Raw genomic sequence first — 25,707 nt, 5'->3', positions numbered from 1 at the left:
GTAACTTGTTTAGAATTTCTTGTTCTTTAGAAGATACATTTTTCATTTCCTGAACATATCTCACCTCGATTGATTGATTGATTTAGCATATGGCATATCATACATGGACTTGCAATATATATTAACATTTTGCCTAGATTTTAAAAAAACACAATAAAATATGAATATTAAAAGGATCTATATTCAGATCCCAAAGTCTAGGCCAGAGGTGTCAAACTGGCGGCCCACGGACCAGATGCATCAGGCGCAGGCCCAGGGTGAATTTGATTTAAATCAAGTCAATTTAAATCACGATTTAAATCACTAGTAAAAAGGCTTGATTGAAATCAACTTGACTTGAATCATAATTTTTAAAGAGCAACTGTCATTTCTCTCCCGCAGCAGCTCCTCCTCTGACCCGCTGTTGACTCACCAACAGTCCCACTCTTCCAGAATATACAGCCTCATGCTATATAACTAAGCTCCATTTCATGCTGAATAAGTTAAATTATTAAGGTATCTTAAATAGATATTAAAATAGATATTTAAAATTATTAAAATAAATTTGATAAAAATAAAATAAAATCCGATTTAAATTTTAAAAAACCTGATTTTTAAAAAACTTTTTTAAAAAAATCATTCATTTTTAGCCAGCCTGCACAGGTCACCCCCAACCCCAGTTCCGCAAGGGGGAAAAATGTCACAAAGCATCACAGGACAACAACATCACATCATGAGTTTAACCCCCATGGTCTAGGCCATCTATTGAAGCGCAGTATTGTTTATTTGAAAAAAAATCAGAAACTTACAGACGGTCACGATGTGATCTACAGTTCAGCGTGGGGCCCCACAGTCACACTAAGGGGAGGATACTGTGCCCCATTTATACAGTGAATCCCGGCAGAGGTCAAGTGAGGTGTATCTCACCTTGGTTTTTTTCTATGAATAATTTGACAATATGACTTACAAACTCTTAGCTTAATGCCATGTACTGTATAAGGTTGTGTATGAGAAGAACAAGCTGAACTGCAAATCAGATTTAAATGTGACATTGATTTAGAGTCATTACAAGAGACCCAGGTCCAGCTTCTGATGAATTCTGTTGACCCTAATTTAGCACCAATTTAGCCTGGACCATCAATTGACTAGATTCCTGTGTATAAAAGGTAAAGGTAAAGGTTCCCCTGGCACATATGTGCTAGTCATTCCCAACTCTACGGGGTGGTGCTCATCACAGTTTCAAAGCCAAAGAGCCAGCGCTGTCCAAAGACATTTCCATGGTCATGTGGCTGGTATGACTAAACGCCGAAGGTGCACGGAACGCTGTTACCTTCCTACCAAAGTGATCCCTATTTTTCTACTTGCATTTTTACATGCTTTCAAACTACTAGGTTGGCAGAAGCTGGGGCAAGTAATGGGAGCCACACCGTTATGCGGCGCTAGGGATTCAAACCGCCGAACTGCCAACCTTTCTGATCAACAAGCTCAGTGTCTTAGCCACTGATCCAGGTAGCAATAATAAACTCTTCTGTGCTTTGAACTCAATGGATGCTCCTGGTTATTTTACAGGTTGGCATATTTCATTCTGAAGACTGAACCTGGTTAAAAATTGCCCTTTATTAAGAACATATCATTCATACAGAGATCTATAAACACATATATTTCTGTATAGATATGTGTGTGTGTGTAATAATATTTCTTATGGAAATATTATTTGCTTTTGATATTATCACTGGAACACATATATGTACCATAAATTACTGCTGCAGTTCTGTGTCTCAGGAAAGTAGTTAATTTGAACTCCATGCTTCAAAGAATTTCTTTTCCTGACTCGGTTGGAAATAATGTATTTTTTATCTTGTATGATTAGCTACTGTTATTATTTCCACTCTTAGTAAAGGGAAGAGAAAAAGCCTTGTTTTACTACTATTTCTTCTTCCTTTTTTGTTTCTGCTGCCAAATGTATTTTTGATAACATGGGTAGAACATTCTTAGTGTGAAAAGCAGATATCTATCCAAAATTCTATTCTCTTGTAATAACCAACAATATGATTTGTCATCTGAGTTGATGACAATGCCTTTCAGACACCTTCTTTTTTTTTTTTTTTTTTGGAAAATCTTTATTGAGACACCTTCTATCTATCTCCAACAAATCATACAATGAGTAATGAAGAATTCAAATTTTGAGCATAGAAAGGGAAAATTTATGTTTTACCAGTCTAGCTGCTTATGTATTGAGCTGCAAACTTTCATGACAGTGAACTGCATAAGTCATTTCAAGATCAAGTCATTGGTGTCTTTCAAAAATTAGAGGCAGCTGAAATTTAGACAAAATTCAGATTCCCATGAGTTAAAATTCAGAATGTACACTTTCAGAATGTACACTTTGAAGGAGAGATCATTTTTTGTTAAATCAGCAGATGTGTTACAAATAAGTAAGTAGATAGATAGATAGATAGATAGATAGATAGATAGATAGATAGATAGATAGATACATACATACATACATACATACATACATACATACATACATACTTACTTACATACATACTTGCTCCAGAAATGTAAGAGGCTCAATGACATTGCCATGCTAAAGGGGGACCACCCTTGTGTTATCCATTACAGTACTGATATATCTATACTTTTCTCAGATTAGGAACAGTCCTGGAGCAACCCTAAATGACTTTGAGTTCATTTGTGGGAGAGTTATAGAGATATTGCCCAGTTTATAACCCAACCCTTTGAAGTGTAGGCAAACTCGTTTTCTTAAAAAGACACAAGCAAAGCAAAGCAAAACCAGTATTGGAGAAATAGTTCTTACATTTTTATTGTACACTGTCACAGTTATGAGACAAGAGGGATAAAAGTTACAATGCTCATTTAAAAAAAATATTTTTAAACCTGAACACAGTGTGCTCACCTGAGCTAGGAAAGACTGAACTCCAGCAGATGAGTAGACTGATTCTGTGAGGGGCATTTGAGGAACAGCCAAAAGCAATTCTTACCGTTGCTGGAGGCAGTTTCCTCAGTCTCCTTAATGGTATGACTGACTCTATCCAAAGCAACAATCTGCTTTGCAGGTGTTGGGCAAAAATGAAACTGCAGACATCTGCAGCCATAAGCTTCATCTTCCTATATCAGGGCCAGATTTAGATGAAAAGAGGCCCTAGGCTATTCCACTTATGAGGCCCTTTCACCTATAGTGAAAGTGTAATTTTAATTTTGCTAACAATTTGAATGTAGGCCCCTCTTGATCTTGAGGCCCTAGGCTGAAGCCTAGTTAGCCTATACGAAAATCCTGTCCTGTCCTATATACATATATAAACTATATATTAAACACATTTTTCCATTTCTCCTGAAGGATGGATGGATCTGTGCTTTGTTACTTTTACAACACTGCTGGTCTTCGGTAGAACTAACAGAACAGTCTCATACTGTGCATATATATTAAACATAGACCATTGAGTTTGGTAGAGCTTGTTCCAAGATGTCTGTGTGAATGGATGAATGGACAGGATGACAATTTAACCATCTATTACTTGGTGGTAGCCATCTTTAATTAGCCATCCTTAATCAACTAATTTAGCTTATTTTGGTATAACACTGTCTTGTAGCTATTTGGGATTATTTTCTTAAACCGGAAAAATGGATGTAACAGGCATGTAGTACATATCCTTATTAAGATTTTCATTTTCGCTTACTGCATTCTAATTTTTCTTTGTGTACACACTCAACTTTCCATTTTATCCAAACCCATCTTCTATCGTGTCTAACAAATGCAACCAATTTTGTCAGCAGCACACCTTGATTGCTATAATTGTATTAAAAGTCAAGGGGACTCTACAGTGTGATTGAAATGCCTGTTTTCAGCTTGATGAGGTTTGAAATATTGGATGTAGTTAACCTACAGATCAAGCTTTGTAGATGAAATTAACATTTAATTCTAATGGTGCTGCTGAATTCTCCTAAAATCCAGCATGACTCAAAAATAGTTTAAAACTACAAATGACCACCGGGTAAACCAGAAGATTATCTCAGCATTGAAAAGAATTCTAAAATTAAGAATGTTTATTCTAATTAGTCTGCATTATGTATGTGTTTACTTTTACAGAGCTTAGAGCCCACTCCAGGCCACCAGCTCTGAGCAGCTATAACCCGATGAATAAATAAGCTTTATTTATTTATTTAAAACTATAAATTATATTCTCTTGCTTATCAAGTGCTCACGGCAAAGCACAATTCACTGCAGCTTTCATACTCCTTGCTGCTTTTGTTTTGAGGGTGAAGGTTCATTCCCCAAGCTTGTGGGTTGGTTTCATTACCAGGTTAGGTAACATCTTCAGTGGAGTTTAGGGGATGTCAGTGTCAGTGTTCTTTTGTTTATAAGGGTTTCAGGTATAGGTGTGTCAAGTGAGGATCTTGTAATGGGTCTTGTGTAAGTCATCAGTGAGTCTTGTGATGGGTCTTGTGATAGGGAGGTTACATCAGGTCAGGATCATTGGGAGGTGAACTGCTGGTTGGCTTGCGTGGGTTGGTTGAAGGTCAGTGCTATCTCTGGTTGTCTGTGTGGTTGATTTGGATTCTGAGAGGTTCGTAGGCTCGTTGTAGGTCAAGGTGTCTGTTGATGAAATTGCTTCTGGCGAGCCAGGCATCAATGAACTCACGAGCGTGGCAGATGGTAGTGTGGTCAAAGATTTTTGTGTTGTTCTAATTGAACAGGGGCTGTTTGGTATCGGTATTTTCTCTGAATATGTCTACTTAATTCTCATAGTAATGGATATATTTTTAAAAACATGAAATAATTGTCTGCATTAAGAAGACGTGAAGATTCTTTTTCATTCCCAAATTTTTAAGAAAAAAATATTTAGAAGATCATAAATTCTCCCTATCCTTTCATACTTGTGAGTTACGTGATTTTGACAACTCTAAAATGTAAAAGCTAAATTTGACAAGGCAGCAACTAGTGATTCTCAGAATAGATAGGACCTTTATGTGAAGATAATTGGATCACCAAGCAAACTGCCAAATATCTAACTCAAAAAGTAGGAGGGAAAAAACCTTAGATTTTCAGTCTTTTGTACTGCACAGAGTGAATTATATGCGTATATGTTGAAATTCTTTAATGTATTGTCCTTTTAAAATATGTATATTATATGACCTCTGAAGTTTTTAACAATTGGAAAAACAGTTATTTCCCTGCAGTGAAACTCTGCCACCCTAGCAGAATAAGTAATCCTTCCATTTATTTGCAGCTGAACAAAAGTGATTTTGATTACTTTAAGTTTGTATAAACTGCATTCTGTAAAATTGTCTGATTTGGGGAATCATATAGTATCCTTGTTCAGAACCACTCCTCCCTTACATATTTTATTGCTTTGAATCCCACATTGGAAGAGGCAGCTAAATTGCCTTGATTTCTTTGAAATAATAACCTTTTATATGTGGGCCTGTTTTTATTTCAAGACAATGCTAAGAATTTTTCGTAGAAAAGAATGAGTTATTTAAAGTGACACCATAGCAACCTCAAATTACTGATCAGAATTGCTACTTGAAACTAAAAAGGAGGTGGAGTGAGGATAATCTGAGTTTCAATCTCAAAAGTCCTTGAATTATTGGGAAAATATTTTCTCCCAATCTTCCTACTCTCCAAAAACTTTCATGCTAAAATTCAGATGCACATTCAGCTACTCTCTAGCACTTTCCTTTCTTTACTTGCAAGTGACAGTTTTCTCTGAGTGTACATCTCTCTCTTTCTCTCTCCATTTTCTTCACTCTGAGGATTTAGATTTTTTTCCTTCCAAGTTAAAAGATAGTTTTCCTGATTCATAGTCTCTCTCTTAAGAATCAGTCATCCATGGTTATCAGACAGGTCCACCAAATTGGCACCTTTAAGCAGTAACAGAGCACAGAATTTGATGGAACATTGTTGGAGTACCCAGCTGAGCCAGTTTACTGAGGTGTGTAAAGGAAGAGAAAAATGTCCCTCAACAGCCTAAAGTTGAGCTTAGGTGGCAAAGTTGTTTCACAAGTACTCTCCTTTCATAGAAGATTAATTATCCTTAGTCAAGGATTGCAGGGATATTTTAATTGGCATTACCTTAGGAAAAAAAGGAAGTTTCCATAGCATATCTATCCAACTGTAATTGTTTTGTTCCAATTTTGTACAATTAAGTGTATTTAGATTACTATGATTATATTGAAATGTAATCTATATATATCCATGCATACTATTCAGCTCCTGATTACTATGCTTAAAGGGAACATGTGACTGCTGCAAAATTGAATGCTATTTCTACCAGCATGCAATAACTCCACCAGTAGATCTGAATCTGCTGCATGAATAAGGCAGTTCGATTGAGAAATGTACAAAATAATTATGTTATGTCCAGAATAGTTATAATTGCGCAAAAAAATAAGACTGTTGCAGCAGTGCTATCGAAGAATAATGTTGGAAGACTTTTGCCAGGCAATTTGACCAAGAAGTAAACAAAGATTAATTTGGTCTGGTGGTTAAAGTACTGGGGTAGAAAATAGGAGACCATGAGTTGAAGTTCCTCCTTAGCCGTGAAAGCTGGGTGGGTGATTTTGGCTCAGTCACACTCTCTCAGCCCAACCCACCTCGCAGGATTATTGTTGTGGGGAAAATAAGAGGAGGAAGGTGTGATGTATATGCTTACTGCCTGAGTTATTTGTAAAAAGTATCAAGGTGGGATACAAATAAATAATAACATCACCATTGGCATTGACAAAATCACCATCAGTCAATTGCAAAAGGCAGCTGTACTTGAAACAGCTTATATTCTGCAACAATAACTTTAACACTAGCAAAAATCAACAACTATGTATCCCAGGTCCTTGGAAAAGCTGCTATAGATGCAAATCCAGCCTGAACATTTGATTGACTGTGCCACAAACTCTAATAATAGTTTTTCCTTAGGACCCTAAGAATTGTATCAACAGAGTCACTTCAAATGTCATCCAGAATAGGATCCCTGGCCAGCTTCAGGCTGTTCAATAACAAAATAGAACTGCAGAAATCCATGCTTGGTTACTTGTGTACCTAATATTCTGTTTAAATGAGCAATAGGCTACTTTCCTTCTTACCAAGCCTATCTTAGGCTCTGGCCTTGAAACCATTTCTATTTGCTTTGGTTCTGTTCAGCTAGTCTTGCTTCCAAAGCAAGTTAGACCTTGTTTAGATTCAGTTCTTTTTCAGATGCAATTTGCTGACAACGTGGCACCTTAATAATTAACAATAAATGTGTTAGTCTTTAAGGTGCCATACATTTTTCTTGGTGCTGGATATGAGATAATTTTGCTACTTCTGACATTTGTTAGGAAAAGAAAAGTATCTTGAGTGAAATTTAAAAATGAATAGATATTTAAAATGTTAAGAAGGGCATTTATTTAGTTACTGCAAATTACTGTATCGTAATTTGTACTGTACTCTACTGTACTGTACTCTTCAAAATTATCCCACAGGAATTAGACCTCTAATTGAAATTTATAATTAAGAATTTTGCAGAAAAAATGCAAACCAAAGCTTTCGCATTGAAGAATTTTAATGCATAGCATGAAATATATTTGGGTCAATATAATTGTTTTAAAAATGCGTTAATTTTATTAGATACATTTATACCAGGAAAAATGAAGTGCTGCTCCCTCTAATATTTTTGTCAGGAACAGAAGTTTAAAAATTGAGTAGTATCTATCTAGATTTCTTTTTTAAAATCTAGGTTCCTTAGGTATTATTATTATTGTTTATTGTTTAAATTTATATACCGCCCTACTCCCGAAGGACTCAGGGCGGTGAACAGCCAAAAGGTAAAGGCCATATTTCTATTTCTACTTACCGGTAAGTGCTTCATCATCTTCATCCCCTCAGAAACTAAGGAATTAAATCTATTCTACAGACTTGCTCAATTACATTTGTGATTAATTGTGCCAACAAACAAAGTCACCTGCTAGGTGATGAGTGTTCATATTTTTTGTACGACATTCCTGTCCAGATTGTGAAGAGCCAAACAATAAGATGATTGGATGAACATTTGTTTATAAACAATTAAACAGTTCTGGCCCCATCTCATTTATATACAAATGATTATCTTCTAATCCTCAACTAAACAAGGTAAAAGCCTGTCATAACTATTGGGATCAGTATTATTTGAGAAAGACTCATTATCATCATAACCATGAAATCATATTACACAAGACAGAGTGTTGATCTTGAAATAATCTAAAATCAGACTGTGGAATTTTAATGCCATTTCTGAGATCACCACTAGTGTTAATCATGAATAAAATTGATTGTAAAATAATCTTCATTTTAAGTTACCTGCCTTTCACAAGCAAGAATTATAAAAGCCCAGTCTACCACAATACCACAGAAAAAGAAAAATAAGAAATTCAAAAAGAAATCAGCCTGGTTGCATAAGAACTCTCTGATAAACTGAAAGGCCAAAAGGATAAGTATAAACAAATGGAAAGGACACATAACTAAGGCAAAACACCAGCATATAGCCCAAATCTGCAGAGATGAAGTCAGGAAAGCTAAGGCTCAGAATGAACTAAGACTTGCAACAAATGTCAAAAATAATAATAAAAAGTTTATCATGAAAAAAAACCCAGTCCATCCACTAATAGGAGAAGGTGGCAAGGAAATGATGGGCAGCAGGGAGAAAGCAGAGCTGCTTAATTTATTCTTTGCATCTGTCTTCACATAAAAGGAAGAAATAGCCTAACCTACCAAAAACAGAACTGGAAAAGACAGACTGGTAGTACAAATTAAATTAGGCAAGAAATTGGTAAGAGAAACATCTGTCCAGACAAGTTAAAATCAAAGACCTGATGGATTACATCCCAGAGTTTGAGGGAACTGGCAGACATGATCTCAGAACCGTCAAACCATATCTTTCAAAGATCCTGGAGCACCAGGGAACTACCAGAAAACTGCAAAAGAGCTGATGTTGTTCCCATCTTCAAAAAAGGGAAAAAAATGTATAGAGACCAATGAGCAGATCAATACTTGGGAAGATCCTGGAAAAGATAGTTAAGCATCAGGTCTGCAAACACCTAGAAGCAAGCAAAGTTATAACCAGAAGCCAACATGGATTTTTCAAAGATCATGTCAAATAAATCTTATTGCATTCTTTGACAGAATGACTAAATTAGTGGACCAGTGAAATGCTCTGGATATTATATACTTGGATTTCAGTAAAGCATTTGACAAAGTAGACCACAACATACTTCTTAGTAAGTTATAAAAATATATTGAGTACGATTGTGCTGGTGGACAATCGTACTCAACATGTAGTCCTTAATGGCACTACATCTACCTGGAGGGAAGTAAGCAATGGGTTACCCCAAGGTTCTGTCTTAGGCCCAATACTCTTCAATATCTTCATAAACAATTTAGATGAGGGAATAGAAAGGGAGCTCATCAAATTTGGAGATGATACCAAGCTGGCAGGAACAGCGAACACCTCAGAAGATGGTTTCAAACTCCAGAAGGATCTTGACAGACTTGAATACTGGTCTCTATCTAACAAAATGCAATTCAACCTAGAATTAGGAGAAATTTACTGACAGAATAATAACCAGTGAAATGGTTTGCCTTCAGAAGTTGTAACAGTAACAGAGTTGGAAGGGACCTTGGAGGTCATCTAGTCCAACCCCCTAGGCTCACGCAGGAGACCTGTATTAGGGATTCGAACCGCCGACCTTTCTGATCGACAAGCTCAGTGTCTTAGCCACTGAGCCATCTAGTCAGGCTACTTCATTACTGGAGATTTTTAAGAAGAGATTGGACAGCCATTTGTTCAGAATGATATAAAACAGTGATGGCGAACCTTTTCGGCACCAAACTGGAACGTGTGTGCATGCAGGTGCATGTGTGCGTGCCGGAGAGCTAGAAACTCAAACACCAGCTGGCTGGTGCGCATGCCTGTTTTTTGGCTGTTTTTCAGGCTGTTTTCAAGCCATTTTCAGGCCATTTTCTGGCACTCTAGCACCCACAAAGAGCAGCTGAGAAGAGCAGAAGAGCAACTGGCAATGCCACGCGTGCCCACAGAGAGGACTCTGTGTGCCACCTTTGGCACACGTGCCATAGGTTTACACTCACTGATATAGAGTCTTCTGCTTGTGCAAGAGATTGGACTAGCAGACCTCCAATGTCCCTTCCAACCCTGTTATATTCAGACCCAAAGGAACTGCAGAACAGAAATGAGAATTATTATAGCAGAAAGGTAAGTACAATGATGAAATCATTGTCTTCTGATCTGCCATTTCTGGCCTCCATACCACAACATCGCCTGCTTTCTTTGAATTCTGTGAGGATTCATGAGCCTCCTTCATCTTTTTTTAAAATATAAGATTAACTTTAAAAATTTGCTGGAAACATCATTTCCTAAAGTGGTATATCCTAAATAAATAAAAGCAGGCATTTAATATTAAATGGAGAATACATTTAGCTTCTAAATCTTTGTTTTACAATTCACAGTTAATGTTCTTTGTAGCAGTTTTGAACTTTTGATTAACAAAATTGGAATTTCTAAAACTTTCCGTTTTCTTCCAAATCTGTTTGACAGCAATGCCCTAGTAAGGTTAGTAGAAATTTTTCCTGTTCTTATCTTCCTAACTACAGCACTCAGAAAGCCAAGGGAGATGAGAAGGATTCTTCCCTGCCCTCCTTGATAATCTGATGGGAAGTGGCTTTTGTTACTTAAGGCAACCAGTTAATACCCTGTAGTCAAAATCTCTCCTGTTTCCTTCTGCTATACTGGTAGTGGCTTCCTGGACATTCAGCTGCCCCTCTTGATGAATATAAGCAGGAAATACTTGGGAGATTATGGTAAAATAAATCCATCCATTCTTCCTATCACAACAGTTTCTTGGTAATTGACTAATATGCTTTAGTGGTTAATGTAATAATTGCTATCAAGAGGTCAATGAATTGGTGAAGGAAGAGTCACAGACAGTTGCCTTCGCAGAAGAGAAAATAGTAGCTTACTATATAAATATTCAGTCCCTTTCCAATCAGAATGCTGATGGCAGACTGCAGAATTGAAATTCAATACTGCAGTAACTCACCGATTACGGATTTTGTGGATAGGTCAACTGTATCCAAATAATTGTATCTTTTTCTAGTATTACTCTGTGGAATTATATTTTATAATGCTACAGTGACATAGATTTAGACCTCATGCCATGACAATTGTATCATAGCATTAGCTCATTCAACTCAACCTAAATAGCATTAAGTATAACATCTCTTAGTGTGAAAGTGATTTAAATCTATTTTATGCTGGGATCAGGACAGGATTTATTCTGGAATATTTCTCTTCCCTTTCCCTTTCAACTGAGAGTCAACTTTTAAAGCAAAAAATCAAAGCAATAAATTCAGAAAGTGAACTTAATACTTACAATGCTTAGAGCATTGTAAGCCGCCCTGAGTCTCCAGAGAAGGGAGGCATATAAATCAAATAAAAAAAAAAATTCTCCGATGTGCTTAGAAAACGAAACTGCTTGATAGGAAGGTGGATATGCCCAGTGACTTTTCAATTGCTTCCAGAGGGTATTGGAATCCTCAAGATCCTTCCTGGGTCTACAATCATCCGAAAGTTGTCTTGGATCACTCCGAAGTGCTTCCATTCAAAACCAGAGAGCAACATTGCCAAAGAAGCAGCTTTAGCAGTAAAATCAGGAGATCATTGGTAAGAGGAAAAAACCAAACCCTTACCTTACAGCAGCCATCTAGGGAGGAAATCTCCTATTATTCTATATTTCAAAAGAAAGTAGTTACAATTAGCAAGGGATTTTATTTATTTATTTATTTATTTATTTATTTATTTATTTTATTTCTATACCGCCCTTCTCCCGAAGGACTCAGGGCGGTGTACAGCCTGATTAAAAACACAAAGACAGACAAAATTTAAAAATAATTAAAATTATTAAATAATTGGCTCAATTATAAAACCTCCAAATTTAAAATCCCATATTTAAAACCAATTAAAATCTTTACATTGATAGCCCGGCCTGGCAGAACAACAAGGTTTTGAGGGCACAGCGAAATACACAGAGATCGGAGATCCTACGCATTTCTGGGGGCAGTTCATTCCAAAGGGCAAGGGCTCCCACAGAGAAGGCCCTCCCCCTGGGTGTCACCAGCCAACATAATTTGGCTGATGGTACCCTGAGGAGACCCTCTCTGTGGGAGCAGACTGGCCGGTGGGAGGCTACTGGTGGCAGAAGACGGTCTCGAAGGTACCCAGGTCCAATGCCATGGAGCGCTTTAAAGGTGGTAACCAACACCTTGAATCGCACCCGGAAGACCACTGGGAGCCAGTGCAGCTTGCGCAGGAGGGGTGTCACGTGGGCACAACGAGTTGCACCCATAACCACCCGCGCAGCTGCATTCTGGACCAGTTGGAGCTTCCAAGTGCTTTTCAAGGGGAGCGCCATGTAGAGAGCATTACAGTAGTCCAGTTGGGAGGTGACAAGGGTGTGAGTGACTGTGCGCAAGGCATCACGATCCAGGAAGGGCTGCAACTGGTGAATCAGGTGAACCTGATAAAAAGCCTCCCTGGCCACAGCCGTCATATGTTCTTCTAAAGACAGCCGTGTGTCCAGGAGGACGCCCAGATTGCGAGCCCTCTCTGTGGGGGGTAAAGACTCACCCCCAATAGTCAGCGATGGCACCAGCTGATTATATCGTGACGCCGGGAACCACAGCCACTCAGTCTTGGAAGGGTTGAGTCTGAGCCTATTTCTCCCCATCCAGACCCGCATGACCTCCAGGCAGCGAGACATCACATCAAGGGCATCATTGGGGTGGTCTGGAGTGAAGATGTACAGCTGAGTATCATCAGCGTACAAGTGGACTCTCACCCCAAAACCACAGATGATCTCACCCAGCAGCTTCACATAAATGTTGAACAGAAGGGGCGAGAGGACCGACCCTTGTGGCACTCCCCATGCGAGGCGCCTTGAAGTCGACCTCTGCCCCCTGTCAACACGAACTGCGAGCGGTCGGAGAGGAAGGAGGAGAACCACTGTAAAACGGTGCCCTCTATTCCTAACCCCCTCAACCGCTGCAGCATGATACCATGGTCGATGGTATCAAAAGCCGCTGAGAGATCTAACAAGACCAGGACAGAGGAACAACCCCTGTCCCGAGCCCTCTAGAGATCATCCACCAACACGAACAATGCCGTTTCTGTGCTGTACCCCTGCCTGAAGCCTGACTGGTATGGGTCCAGATAGATAGCTTCATCCAGGTGCCTGGGCAGTTGTCATGCCACCACACTCTCAACAACCTTCGCCACAAAACGAAGGTTGGAGACCGGACGGTAGTTGGCTAATTCAGCTGGGTCAGGGAAGGCTTCTTGAGGAGGGGCCTCACCACCGCCTCTTTCAAGGCTGCGGGAAAGGCACCTTCACTCAGAGAAGCACTTATAATCCCCTGGAGCCAGCCTCGTGTAACCTCCCGGGAGGCCAGTACCAGCCAGGAGGAACACAGGTCCAATAAACATGTGTTGGCACTAATCTTACCCAGAACCCTGTCCACATCCTTGGGAGCCACAGGATCAAACTCCTCCCAGATAATGTTCTCAAGACCTACCCTCGTCTCCTCCCCCGGACTCACCCAGTCGGAGTCCAAGCCTTCCCGAATCATGCAGGAATTGCACAAAATCCTCAGCTCGACCCTGCAAGGGATCTTCCCACACTCCCTCCCCCCCGAAGAAGGGAGTGGGCCACCCTAAACAGAGCAGCTGGGCGGTTCTCTTCAGATACGATAAGAGCTGAAAAATAGTTAGATTTTGCCGCTTTTATCACCACTAGGTAGGTTTTGATATAAGACCTCACCAGTGTCTGGTCGGAATCGGATTGACTAGTCCTCCAAATGCTCTCTAGGCGTCTTTTCCGACGCTTCATCTCTCTCAGCTCCTCGGAGAACCAAGGAGCCAATTGAGGTTGGCATCGGGTCAGAGGCCACAAAGCCCCGGTGGCCGCACTCTCCCAGGCAGCCACCTTCTGTTTATTTTAGATTCTGTCAGTGATGTGGAGATCAGAATATCTATCATATTCTGCTTATTTATTTGCACAGCAGCTGTTCTGCTTGAGATAGACTGTGAATCTCACTTCACAGAATCTTCTAATACAAATTAATCATTTTCTTTCTACCGTTGTTGCATTTGATTATCTCAAAGTATTCCCTGTTTCATATGCAGAGTTTGTCCTGATTTTTACAAAATGTTAGAGTAATTAAGCATTTTTTTTAAAGTGATAAAATGGCAAAATTTGGGAAACAGTCTTACCAGGCCAATGATTCACTTTGTTTAATGCAAATATGAACTATTGATTTTCAAACCATCAAAGTACTTACCTATTCTTGAGTAACATAGGATTGAACAATAGTTTCTTCCATTATCCAGCTGGGATCATAGAGGAGAGATACAGACTTTGGTAACTGAGGTTGTGTTATAGAATTTCCCCCCTAAATTTCTCCTTACAATAACATGGATCAGAATACACTCTTTTACTGAAGCACACATTGTTTATTACAGCAAACTGGAAATGACCAAAGCAAAAGCCTAAAATGAGATAGGGATGCGCCAAGCCCTCTAGATGGAACTATGCAAATTAGAATGTACATACACCATTGAATACATACCATGATTGACTGGTTATAACATGTGATAAGTATAAGGTGAAGTGGCCAAGACAATGGCCCCTTAAGTTAGACAAAGGCTATATTTTTTAAATAAAGTTGCTATTGATGTGTTACTTTCTCTAGGTATTTATCTTCTCAACTGGTCTTCATTCTCAGCACTATTGACTCTTAGTGCTCTCATCATCATTCTTGTGCCTAAATGTTTCATTAGTTCAGCTGATCGTTTACGTATTCTGGAATAGTAGAGTGGGAAAATGGATTAGAGAACAGCGTAATTTTGCTTGCCTCATCTAATGCCATCTTTTTGTTTCAGTTGCAAGCAATGAACTAAGCTGCATAAAGTTAGCAGTGTGTTGTGTAAATAATGGATAGAGGTATAAAATAAAATATAAGATTAGCATTATATTAAACGTTTGGCCACAAGAGATCCAATTGCCAAAGGCAGTGCAAATATTTGAACCAGGATTATTATCCCTAGCAATAATCTTACCTCTGTGTTCCCTCCACAGAAAAGATCTCTGAAATTGACTAGTTCTTATAAAATTCTTAAAATCATAAGCAATTGATATCCAAAAGACGCTCCCAGCAGGATAGCTGAGTCCAGTACCACTTTTTCTTTTTTCTTTTTTTTTTTCTTTTTTAATTTATATGCTGCCCTTCTCCAGAGACTCAGGGTGGCCTACAATGCGCTGAGCAATAGCTTTCATACTTTTGTATATTTATACAAAGTCATCTTATTGCCCCCACAATCTGGGTCCTTTTTGTTTTCTGAAGCACAGGGAAGCGCATTGTTCAACTTCTTCTCCTCAGGACATACAAAAACAGCATCTCCTTTAGCGAACTCTTGATATTATTCATCTCTCTATGGAAGCCAAAATTTAGTTGCCACACAGTGCTAATGGCCAGATCTGCCTGGGATATGAATCATTGGGGATGGCTACTGCTCCTGGTTCTTTGTTATGGGTTATGGAGTTCAGTAAATGGCTTCTAGTAATAGATGGCTGTCAAGTGTAAATTTTCTAGTTTTTTGAGCACTTTGATGTCATCCATGTAAATATTGTGGATTAAAGAAGAATGTTTACTAGGCAAGACCCACAATGATTCCAACAAAGGAGAATATTTGTAATTTACAGTTGAAATGAGGGTCTTTGGTGCTCTCCGAGCTTGGTTGTTTTCTTGCAGATATTTCATTACTCAAACTACTGTAGGTGTATATCATCAATGCCACTGATCATTTGAGTAATGAAACATCTGCAAGAAAACAAGCAAGAGAGAGAGAGAGCGCCAAGGACCCCTCACCCACAATGGTGGATGCTTTGATGGTTAATCGTTTCATTGTATATACATTTTCACCACGGGAGTAATTTATCCTCCTTCATTTGAGGGTTTCAGTTAAATATGGTACCCAGCACAATCCAGGAGGCTGAATGCTTTCTTATTTACATAATGTCAGTTTATCATACATACATACACACACAATTATATTTTTTTGTTAAACCTAGCATACAGCTAATGTATGCTTAAGAATATGTGAGAATATATGACACTTGCAACTATAAGTGAAAAGTAACAGTACTTACTTAACAACTGTACAAGTTTCCCTTTTATTCTGTATTTTTTTCTGAACTCCCCATCTTTTTTTAACAATAAAGCAGTATAACCACAATTCTTTTCCTAGCCCTCATGCTTAAGGACTGGAAACTTTATTCCTTTTACTCAGGCTTTAATGTCATTTTACTTTACACTTAGCCCTGTATGACCCCGTACTTTCCAGCCCTTACACTTCAGTAGATGCAGCTGAAGTCACCTGGTAATTGTTCCCTTTTTACTGAGTTACTCCTCTGGCTCTAAGACCTATTCAGTTCATAGGAGAGAGAAGATAATTACTTGTGGCCTGCTGGCTAAGCCTTTGGAGGCTTGAAGACTCTGCCACTCCCTTCTCAACTGTAGTAGCTTCCATATCTCTTCGTTCACTCCACTTCGCCCACATACAACTTGCTGCTGTAGCCTTCCATCACACACTTCTTTCTCCCACAAACACCAACATTGCCTTCAGCATTCCTTTTTTAAAAAATCTCCCTACAATGCAGATGTGGACTTTTGCTCTCCTAAAATCCCAGAGGCGTAATCCATAAGAAAGGAAAATTCACATCAACAGCCTTCGGGTATTTTCTTCTACAACATGTTATTGCTGACAAATAACTTTTTGAAGGAGATGAAGAGACAGCAAGTTCTAGGGATTACTTCAGAATTGAAACAATATTATTCTATCATCATCATTCTAGTCATTTGTCTATCCACTGCAGGATGAAGGCCTCTTCTGTATGTTTCCAACCAATACGTTCATTCTTCTCAAGAACGTCTCAAGAAAAGGCATCTCGAGTATAGTTTTGCCAGGTGCAGGTTTTTTTTATTGCTTTTTATTGGAGTACTCCAAGGAAAAGGGCTTCTGGCCAAAATGCCAAGAACCAAGGATTAAGAAAGCTTTATACATTTTCACTAAAGAAGAAGGTGGGACAAGGCGGGATAATAAGAAATATCTAATAAAATTTTTAGTAATAATTCTACAATTTGTTCTATTGGTCTCTAGCTGTCTGCATTCCCAGGCCTTGGCTAATGAATGCCCCAGGAGTTATCTAATACACATTTTATTTGCTGCAGGCCATCTCTATTCCTAACTTTCAGCTGAGGTCTGCAAGTTGCCTAACTCTTGGTTACTTTTATCAGCTTTCTAACTACCTAGAATTGTTACAAGTTTTACACATGCATATTGCTGGTGAATAAGCAGTCTTTGTTCTTGTCAGACAGACTCCACAATTACAAGCTTCCTGATTTACTTTCAAGTGTGTGCATGACCTTGCTTTATTTTAGCAGACAGCCCATCACTACAGTTAAGAGTATCATTGCAAAAGTTAATAACACAGTTTCCCCATTGGCTTTGCTTGTCAGAAGGTCACAAAAGGTGATCACATGACCCCAGAACACTGCAACTGTCATAAATATGAGCCAGTTGCCAAGCATTTGAATTTTGATCATGTGACTATGGAGGTGCTGCAGCGATGGTAAGTGTGAAAAATAGTCGTAAGTCATTTTTTTTTCAATGCTGTTGTAACTTCAAATGATCACTCAATGAACTGTTATAAATCAAGGACTACCTATATTAAAAAAAAAATTTTTTTTAGATTCTCACTGATACTTTTTTCAGCTTTAACCAAACTTGTCCAACGTTATCCATGCTTGTTTGTGGTTTGTTTGCTTTAAAATAAATGCGTAGAAAATGGGTTCATGAAGGCAAATTAGTCTATGCTGAATCTAATTTATGATGCTTTCATGAAGCCATGAACTTCACCACACTTACAAACAAAACTGAATTAGATTGCTCCAGAAGTTGCCATTTTCTTATTTGCAGTCATATTGGTTGTGTGTGCAACCAGCATTTACACTCATTCCATGTCCATTGTTTTTTGAAACACACAATAATCACACAAAAAAATGATTGTTAGGAACCAGTGAATTCCTTTACTATGCTGTATCCAACATTTCTATTATTAATTGTAGTACTTTTTGTAGCATTTTACCTTTTTTTTAACAAAATGGAACCTGCTATTTAATTAGTGAGCTATTTAATTATTTAATCAGAGTCTAATTAATAGACTCTGATGCAGCCATTGCTGTCATGCTTCTCAACAGAACTTGTGCAAGCTGTTGTGGTCCGCCAGCAGCCTGCGGAGCTGGCAGTGGAGTTGGACAGTGAGGAGGCTGGGGAGGAATTTGGGCCAGTCCTGGAGTCTGGGGAAGGCCCGGACCAGGGCTCTGCGTCAGAGGCAGAGATGGGGACAGGGCCATCTGGGAATGATGCATGGACTCCAGACCCTCCAGAGTCGGACACCAGAGAGGCAGAGGAACAGGAGGACCTGTTCCTAGTGCGTGCATACGCAGAACTGCCAGAAGGCACGAACAATTAAAACAAAAGGGACGACTCAGGATTAAGGTCTGGAGATGATTGGCCCCTCCCATAAGGCTTAAAAGAGGAACAAAGGCATGTGTGCACTTTGCAGGGAAGCAATGTTGTTAATTCTATTCCCAGTCGGCATCTCTGTTTGATTCTGGAATCTGTGTGGCTTTGCCAAGTAAGTCTTTAGCAGAGTGTCAAGGGAGATAAAGGTTGGTGATTATCCCAAATGACTTCTCCCAAAGGACTTTTTGCAAGTAATTGGGACTCAGCTGTGAATGAACATAATTTACAGCTGTTGCAATAAAAGAGGTTTCTGGGACTACTCGTGTGTTTTAATGACTCAGGAAGCCTCAGGAAGACCGATGAACTCGGTCATCAAATGTATTTAAAAGCTGTTATTCGTTATCATCATCTACATCTAGTATTGATACCGGAAGACAGTAGATATATTTCCCCTAATAATCCAGCACTGTTTCTCATTTATTTCGTAGAGAAATTATTCAGGCCATGTTTTAGATCCAGCGCTTTCATTCTTTCCAGCTGTGCTTAAAATTGAAATCATGGTTCCCACACATTTATGTGTTGCTTTACCTGCACTTTCTGCTTAAATTAAAACTTGAATATTAATGAATTTTTAGTCTGATCACACTGCATATGCCTTTATTTATTTCCAAAAGCATTTTAATGATTAAAAATAGCTTTTTATAATTTGAAGTTTACTTTTAAGGATGCAGCATATTTAATCAGCTGTCCAAATATCCTTTGGGCAGGAAACAATCCCACCCTGCTTTCAATAAATGATTTCTCCTAATATAAAGAAACTGCATGTGGGTAAGTCCACACTGATTGCATTAACGATTTATTTGATGTAAGTATGTCAATGATTGCAACTTTTTTTTTTCTCTAGGTGATTAGCAAAGCCAAAATAAATACTGGAAATTAGTGCAGCTGATATTGGGCTCAGTTTTATTATGCTGAATATTTTTTTTTTCATACAGTTCCCTGGCATTTACATTTTAATATTGCTTTCATCTTATCCCTTATGGTGTTAAAGAAGTTATTTGAAGGCCTTGACAATTTCAGTCAAAGGTTCTATCATGGGGGTGGGAGGGGAAATGCCACCTTATTAGTCCAATCTGGCCACAAAGAAAATTAAACTTTGATGTCTACTTGGGGGGGAGGTTGTTTGTTTGTTTGTTTACTCTGAAATCTGGAGTTACTGTCCCAATTCAACAAAGCAGGGGAATACTGATTTGGCAAGTGGTGTAAAGCAGGAAGGGCAGGAATTCATTAAATTTAGGATGTCTGAAAAGTTGAAGCTAATGACATCTTTTTTTAATGTCCCAAAATGATTAAAGAACCAGAGCAGGCAAATGACAAAATATTCACAATGGCATCATTTATGTAGATCCTCGATATATAGTTACAGATATTGGGATATAAATATATAGTCACAGTATTTACATGATGAGGGTCCTCTAGTTTGCTATTAGCACCTCCAGCCTTGTTCTTAATTGAAGAATTAAGAAGCTGAAGAAGCTTCTTGAAGGAGAAGTGAGACATCTTCAAAGAAAAACCAGAAAGTCCAATTGCCTCTTGAAAAAACACTTTTGGGACAACCCCAACCTGGATGACTGAGTATCTCCAGTTACAGTCTTTAACCTTCAGTGAAGAGACTTTCATCCTGCAGTGCATTGATTCAGGTCAATTAACAGCTGTAGGATTAATATTTGTATTATCGGTATTTTCAAATCTTAAAGTTTATAGATTTTTTTAAATCTTTTGTCAAAACCTGCATAAATAAAAACAGTTTTGGGTTTTTTGTTTGTTTATTTGATATTGATTTCTATAGCTGCCCATCTCAGCAAACGATTCTGAGTGGCTTGTTTGTTTCCCTTATTAGTATTAATATTTGGGTGGAAGACTGTAAGCTACAGTTGGAGGGGTGTGTGTGTGTGTGTGTGTGTGTGTGTGTGTGTGTGTATTTATATCTATATATATAGGTACAGATATAGATAGATATGCAAAATCTCAGTATATATGTAAAATCTCAGGTAAAGGCAGTAGAAAATCATTTTGGTATTGTTTCCAAGAAAGCAGCATGGATATATTGATGAACTCATTAAGAGCTGAGCTTGTCTTGAAAGAGATCTTTTACTTTACTATGTCATATAATCCGTTTCTGGTTCATTAATTCATAATTCCTACCTACAAAAAGGGCAGAAGCAGAAAAACCTGAAATATATTAGAAAGACACAATATATTTAGTGGTAAGCAAAAGTAGATGAAAACTACAACGAAGAAAATCAGAATAACACCCAGGTTTCTGTGTGTGTGTGGAAAGCAATGCACCGAGACTAAAGATACTATGTATCTGTATATTTAATTGTTTTTATACATTTGTAAATATTAAACATTCTATTTATAACTTATGAATAAACGGCATTTTTTTAAAAAAAATCAGATACAATGCTTCTGGCTGCTACAGTTTTCAGAGAATAAAATCATCTCTTTTTTTCCCCAAGATAAACATTTCTCAGCACATCTATATTTTAACTCTGCAGAGAATGATGAGGTCCTCAATTTTCCATATGTTCATCCTGAGCATGGTAGCCGTGGATGTCATTGTTGCTGCTAGCAATTATTACAAGGGAGAAACTTTCAAGAGCCAATATGACGAGTTCTACCTTGCAGAGGTGAGTTTTCCTTTCATTATTGATTCTTATTGAACCAAAGAAATTTCCTAACTGTGGGAGCAATTAACCAATGGAATTGGTTAATTGGAATTAACCAAGTTGCCTTCAGAAGTTGTGGGTGCTCCATCACTGGAGGCTTTTAAAAAAGACTGGACACCCATTTGTCTGAAATGATACAGGGTCTCCTGTTCAAGCAAGGGGCTGGACTAGAAGACCTCTGAGGCCTCTTCCAACTCTATTATTCTATGTTCTGTGAAAACAAATCAACATTATTGCAGATGCCTTGACCAAGATAAGACTGATTTAATATGATTTAAATGATGATGGACAATGATGATGGGGCTGGGATGGTTGTTTCAAGTTACTTTTTAACTTTATATGCAACCAGAAACCTTTTTAATTGATATTGATTTGATTATTTGCCATCAAGTTATTTTTGACTTCTAATGGCCACATAGAATGATGATCTATCCCTAACCTTTCAAGACTCCTTGCTGCTGGTTATCCTTTTCTTCTCTTTCCTTCTACCTTTTCCAACATTAGCGCGTTCTCCTGGTTTTTGCATAATGTATCTAAAATAGGATAATTTAAACCTGGTCATTTGTGTCTTGACTGATAACTTTGGGTTGATTTGTTGGATAATCTATCAATTTGTTTTCTTAGCTGTCCACAGTATTCTCATTAATCTTCTTCAATATTAATGTTCAAAGCATATCCATTAACATCAAATGCCACATATATGGATACACCACATTATATGTATTTAAGAGTGTAGGGAGGGTCAACATTGGTTTGTGTTGTTTAGATGTTGATATTTCATTCAAGAAAATGTTTTGCATTAGGTATATATGTTTATGTTACTATTGACAAAAATCTGTCAAGCAACTTTCAAAAAGGGAAAGTACGCAGGACAAAGAAATTTCACTTACAATATGCCTTGTTTTAAGACAGATATTGGTAACTATGTAGCAGGTATTTTTCTTCTGCTCTGAAATTCTGAGCAATTGACAGCTAGGCATGAATATTTTCAGGAATAAGGGAAATACTCTCTTGCTGCAACTACTCAGCTTTTGATAAGCAGATACATCCTAGCCAATTTACCGCTTGCTGCAATGCAAAGCACAGTCTTTGCAGATATTTCTTTTTCCTTGTTTCAGAGATTTGATCTGAATCTGAGGTCTTTTTCTTGGGAAAGTTAGTATGCCCATGAGCATGAAATTTCTCATGCTTCATGATTACTGACATATAGTAATTCTAAGAAATTCTGCTTAGGCTCTTTTTGTCCTTTTCTGTTCTCACAGGTGGCCTTTACAGTCCTCTTTGATCTGGAAGCTCTCCTAAAGATCTGGTGCCTGGGATTTACTGGATACATCAGTTCATCTCTTCATAAATTTGAACTGCTGCTGGTTATTGGAACTACTCTTCACATTTATCCAGTCCTCTACCATTCACAGTTTACATACTTTCAGGTAGAATGCTAATTTCCACTTCAGTATACCAGAGGAAAATATTATTTGAAATCACTCCAAAAAGTGTCAGATATCATTGATGTTTATTAATTTATTTTGTGGCTTTATTATTTTCATTTTCAGCATGATGCTCACCTGTCACCTGTCGAGTAGATATTTCTTATTGAATTATTGTATTTGTTGTGGCAATACACTTTTTTATAATTTAATCCAAAGCACTGTAAAATTTATATGCCACTTTTCAATCTCACTTGAAACTTCAACCATAGCTTTTCAGATAGCTAAGCAAAAATATAATCTAACCTAAAAGCCAATAATTACAATCATTAAATAACATTTTTTTTTCTGTTCCTCTTGAGCTTCTGAAACTTCTCATTCTTCCACTGCTTGCATGTCTTGTTCCATCCAAGTTTCGTATTCTTCTTCCCAAGGTGTTACAGGCTGCTTCCCAGAAAAGATTCTCAGGCTTTCTGTAACTGGTTCCCGAATGGGAGGTGCTGACCTGAGTGCACAGAGTCCATGAAGTCCCTCAGGGTGGAAAAGTACTCTGACCCCACACTTAGGTTGAAGGTGCAGATGTTTCTTCTCATGGAACTGAAGTTCTATCAGGAGGCGTGGCCTGGCTCATGCTCTCTGGGTTACTGGCTGGATGGTTTGGATGGGTTACCCACCACACTTTGACATCTCCTGTCAGCTGAAGGCTGCCAATCCAGAAGCAGGCTGTAATTTCTTTCCTAACCCTTGCTGATCTAGAACTACATTAGCGCCATCACTGGTTGAAGGATTTGTTGTTTTGTCCAGGTGTCTCTGGGAATATCAATCATTATGTTCAACTCCCCTCGGCCATTTTGTTCCTTGTACCACTTGGTGTCGGTGGCAGGGTCCATTTTGTTCATCTGGGTCATTTCTCTGGACATGGACTTCCCTATTGCAAAAGGACCAGAAGCAGTCCCAGATGACCCCACATTTGTAGCACTCACTTCTGAAGGAGCTGATGATGATCAGTTCTTTCGGTCCCACTTCTCAGATGACCAACCGGCCTTGTGGGATTTGTAAGGCTTTAATCAAGATAATTGCCCTATCTTGCTGATTTCCTTCTGGTGGGCCCTCTGCAGAGGGGCTCACCTTTCTAGCCAGGGGTGATGAATCAAAAAACCACAACTGGATCAGGAACATAATCATCTATTACGATCCTTAGATTTAAATAGATATTCTGATTTAAGACATAGGTTTTTAAATAATTTATAATCCATTCAGTATTTTATTTTAAGCTTCACCAATCTTTAAAATGACTGTTTAAGATTTGAAAATCAAGAACTTTTCATAAATCAGTGGCTGAAAGTGCTGTATTCTCAAACCAGCCAAAATATAAATTTTAGGACACTACAAAATGAAGAGCGCATATCTTCTAATACTTGCTTCACAGTCATCTTTATTAAATTCTCCTGTGTAAAGTTACATAGGATTTTTAAGCAAAGTATATTTAAAGTATATTTTAAGCACGTTGACAATTTTAAGTTACCTTCTGCAGTCTAGGCTTTCTATCCTCAAATGATAGATGGAGGACTTTGAAAAATGCATTGCCTGTGCTACATGAGTTATCCCCTTCTGTCCATTGTGGCCAACATCATTTCCCAAAAGCCCACAGATAGATTTTAAACTGTAATTACACACACACACAAGCAAATAAATAGCCATAAATCTTCCCTGCAAATGCAAATGAAGATCCAAGCTTGTCCGTGATGGATGACTGTTAGATCTAGCTTTGATTAAAATTTTAACATTTTAATTATAGAAAATTGAAGGCTTATTGGAAAGAGATAATTTTAAAGATGAACAGAAGAGCCAAATTAATTCAATGGATAGGCTATCTAGTAGCCTATGGATATTCAAAAGTCTATGGATGATAGAAGAACAAGGGAAATGGAAATATAAATACATCAGAAATAATTACAGAAAGTCCTCAATTTACAAACAGTTGTTTAGTAGCCATTCAAATTTATGGTGATTCTGAAAAAAGTGACTTATGAACAGGCTTCACACTTAACAAACATTACAAGGCTCCACAGTCACATGATTGCAATCTGGTTGCTTGGTAACTGGCATTTATTTACAATGGAAGACAAGTCCTTGGTTCATGTGATTGCCATTTTTCCAGATGACTCCTGACAAGGAAAATCAGTGGGTGAAGCCACTTAACAAACCATAGTGATTTGCTTAATGGCCATGGCAAAAAAAGGTCATAAAATCAGACACGGTCATGCAACTCGCTTAATGACCACATCATTTAGCAATCGAGGTTCCAGTTCTGATTGTGGTCTTAAGTGGAGAACTACCTGTATTGCAGCCAAAATCACAAAATAAAGTAGTTGAAACAACTGTTTCCCTTCACAATGATCATCATCAATGTTTTGAATAATGTTGGGATTATCCTTCCTAATAAAATGTGTGTGTGTGTGTGTGTGTGTACATATATTCATATATTCATACACACACACACCACAAAAACAAAACAAAATCATTTTTTCTATATAATGCGGTATAAATTGAAGGAGCCAATCATCTCACATTACTGATGATAATATAAGTGTGTAGCTTTTCTCTGATGCACTCATATACGATCTTATATATGGAATAAGAAACATTTATCATATGTTGGAGAGGGAGAAATCTCCGGAAATGGTTATAGTTTCCTGCTTCTAAACCTCAAAAAAAATTCAAACCATGCTCAAATAAAAATATGGACTTGTAAAGGATACTGTTTGAAGTCTGTCCTGTTTCTCTCTTGATGAAAACAAATGGGCTTGTAAGCTGGTTTCTGGAAAGATTAATTGGATACTTAAATGTCAATTAAGGTAATGTAAGTATGGATGGAAGCACCCACAATAAAACATTTAGCAGAACATTAGTCAAGCATGAAACAAGTAACTTGTTTTT

At 38.0% G+C, this 25,707-nt stretch overlaps 1 protein-coding gene across 2 annotated transcripts in view; it reads left to right on the top strand.

Annotated features, from left to right (window-relative positions):
- NALCN (sodium leak channel, non-selective) overlaps positions 1–25,707 on the top strand; it is a 229,762-nt gene that overhangs the window by 134,689 nt on the left and 69,366 nt on the right. For both annotated transcript variants that reach the window (XM_087871524.1, XM_087871523.1), the window contains 2 exons: positions 21,170–21,301; positions 22,603–22,770. In XM_087871524.1, coding sequence (XP_087727650.1) covers positions 21,170–21,301; positions 22,603–22,770 — 300 coding nt within the window. The remainder of the gene's footprint in view (positions 1–21,169; positions 21,302–22,602; positions 22,771–25,707) is intronic.

Source organism: Pantherophis guttatus, chromosome 5 (assembly GCF_059756535.1).
Source record: "Pantherophis guttatus breed Tessera chromosome 5, ASM5975653v1, whole genome shotgun sequence".
Classification (NCBI taxonomy): Eukaryota; Metazoa; Chordata; class Lepidosauria; order Squamata; family Colubridae; genus Pantherophis; species Pantherophis guttatus.
Note: the sequence above shows the minus strand (reverse complement) of the source record. Positions and strands in the feature narration are given on the sequence as shown.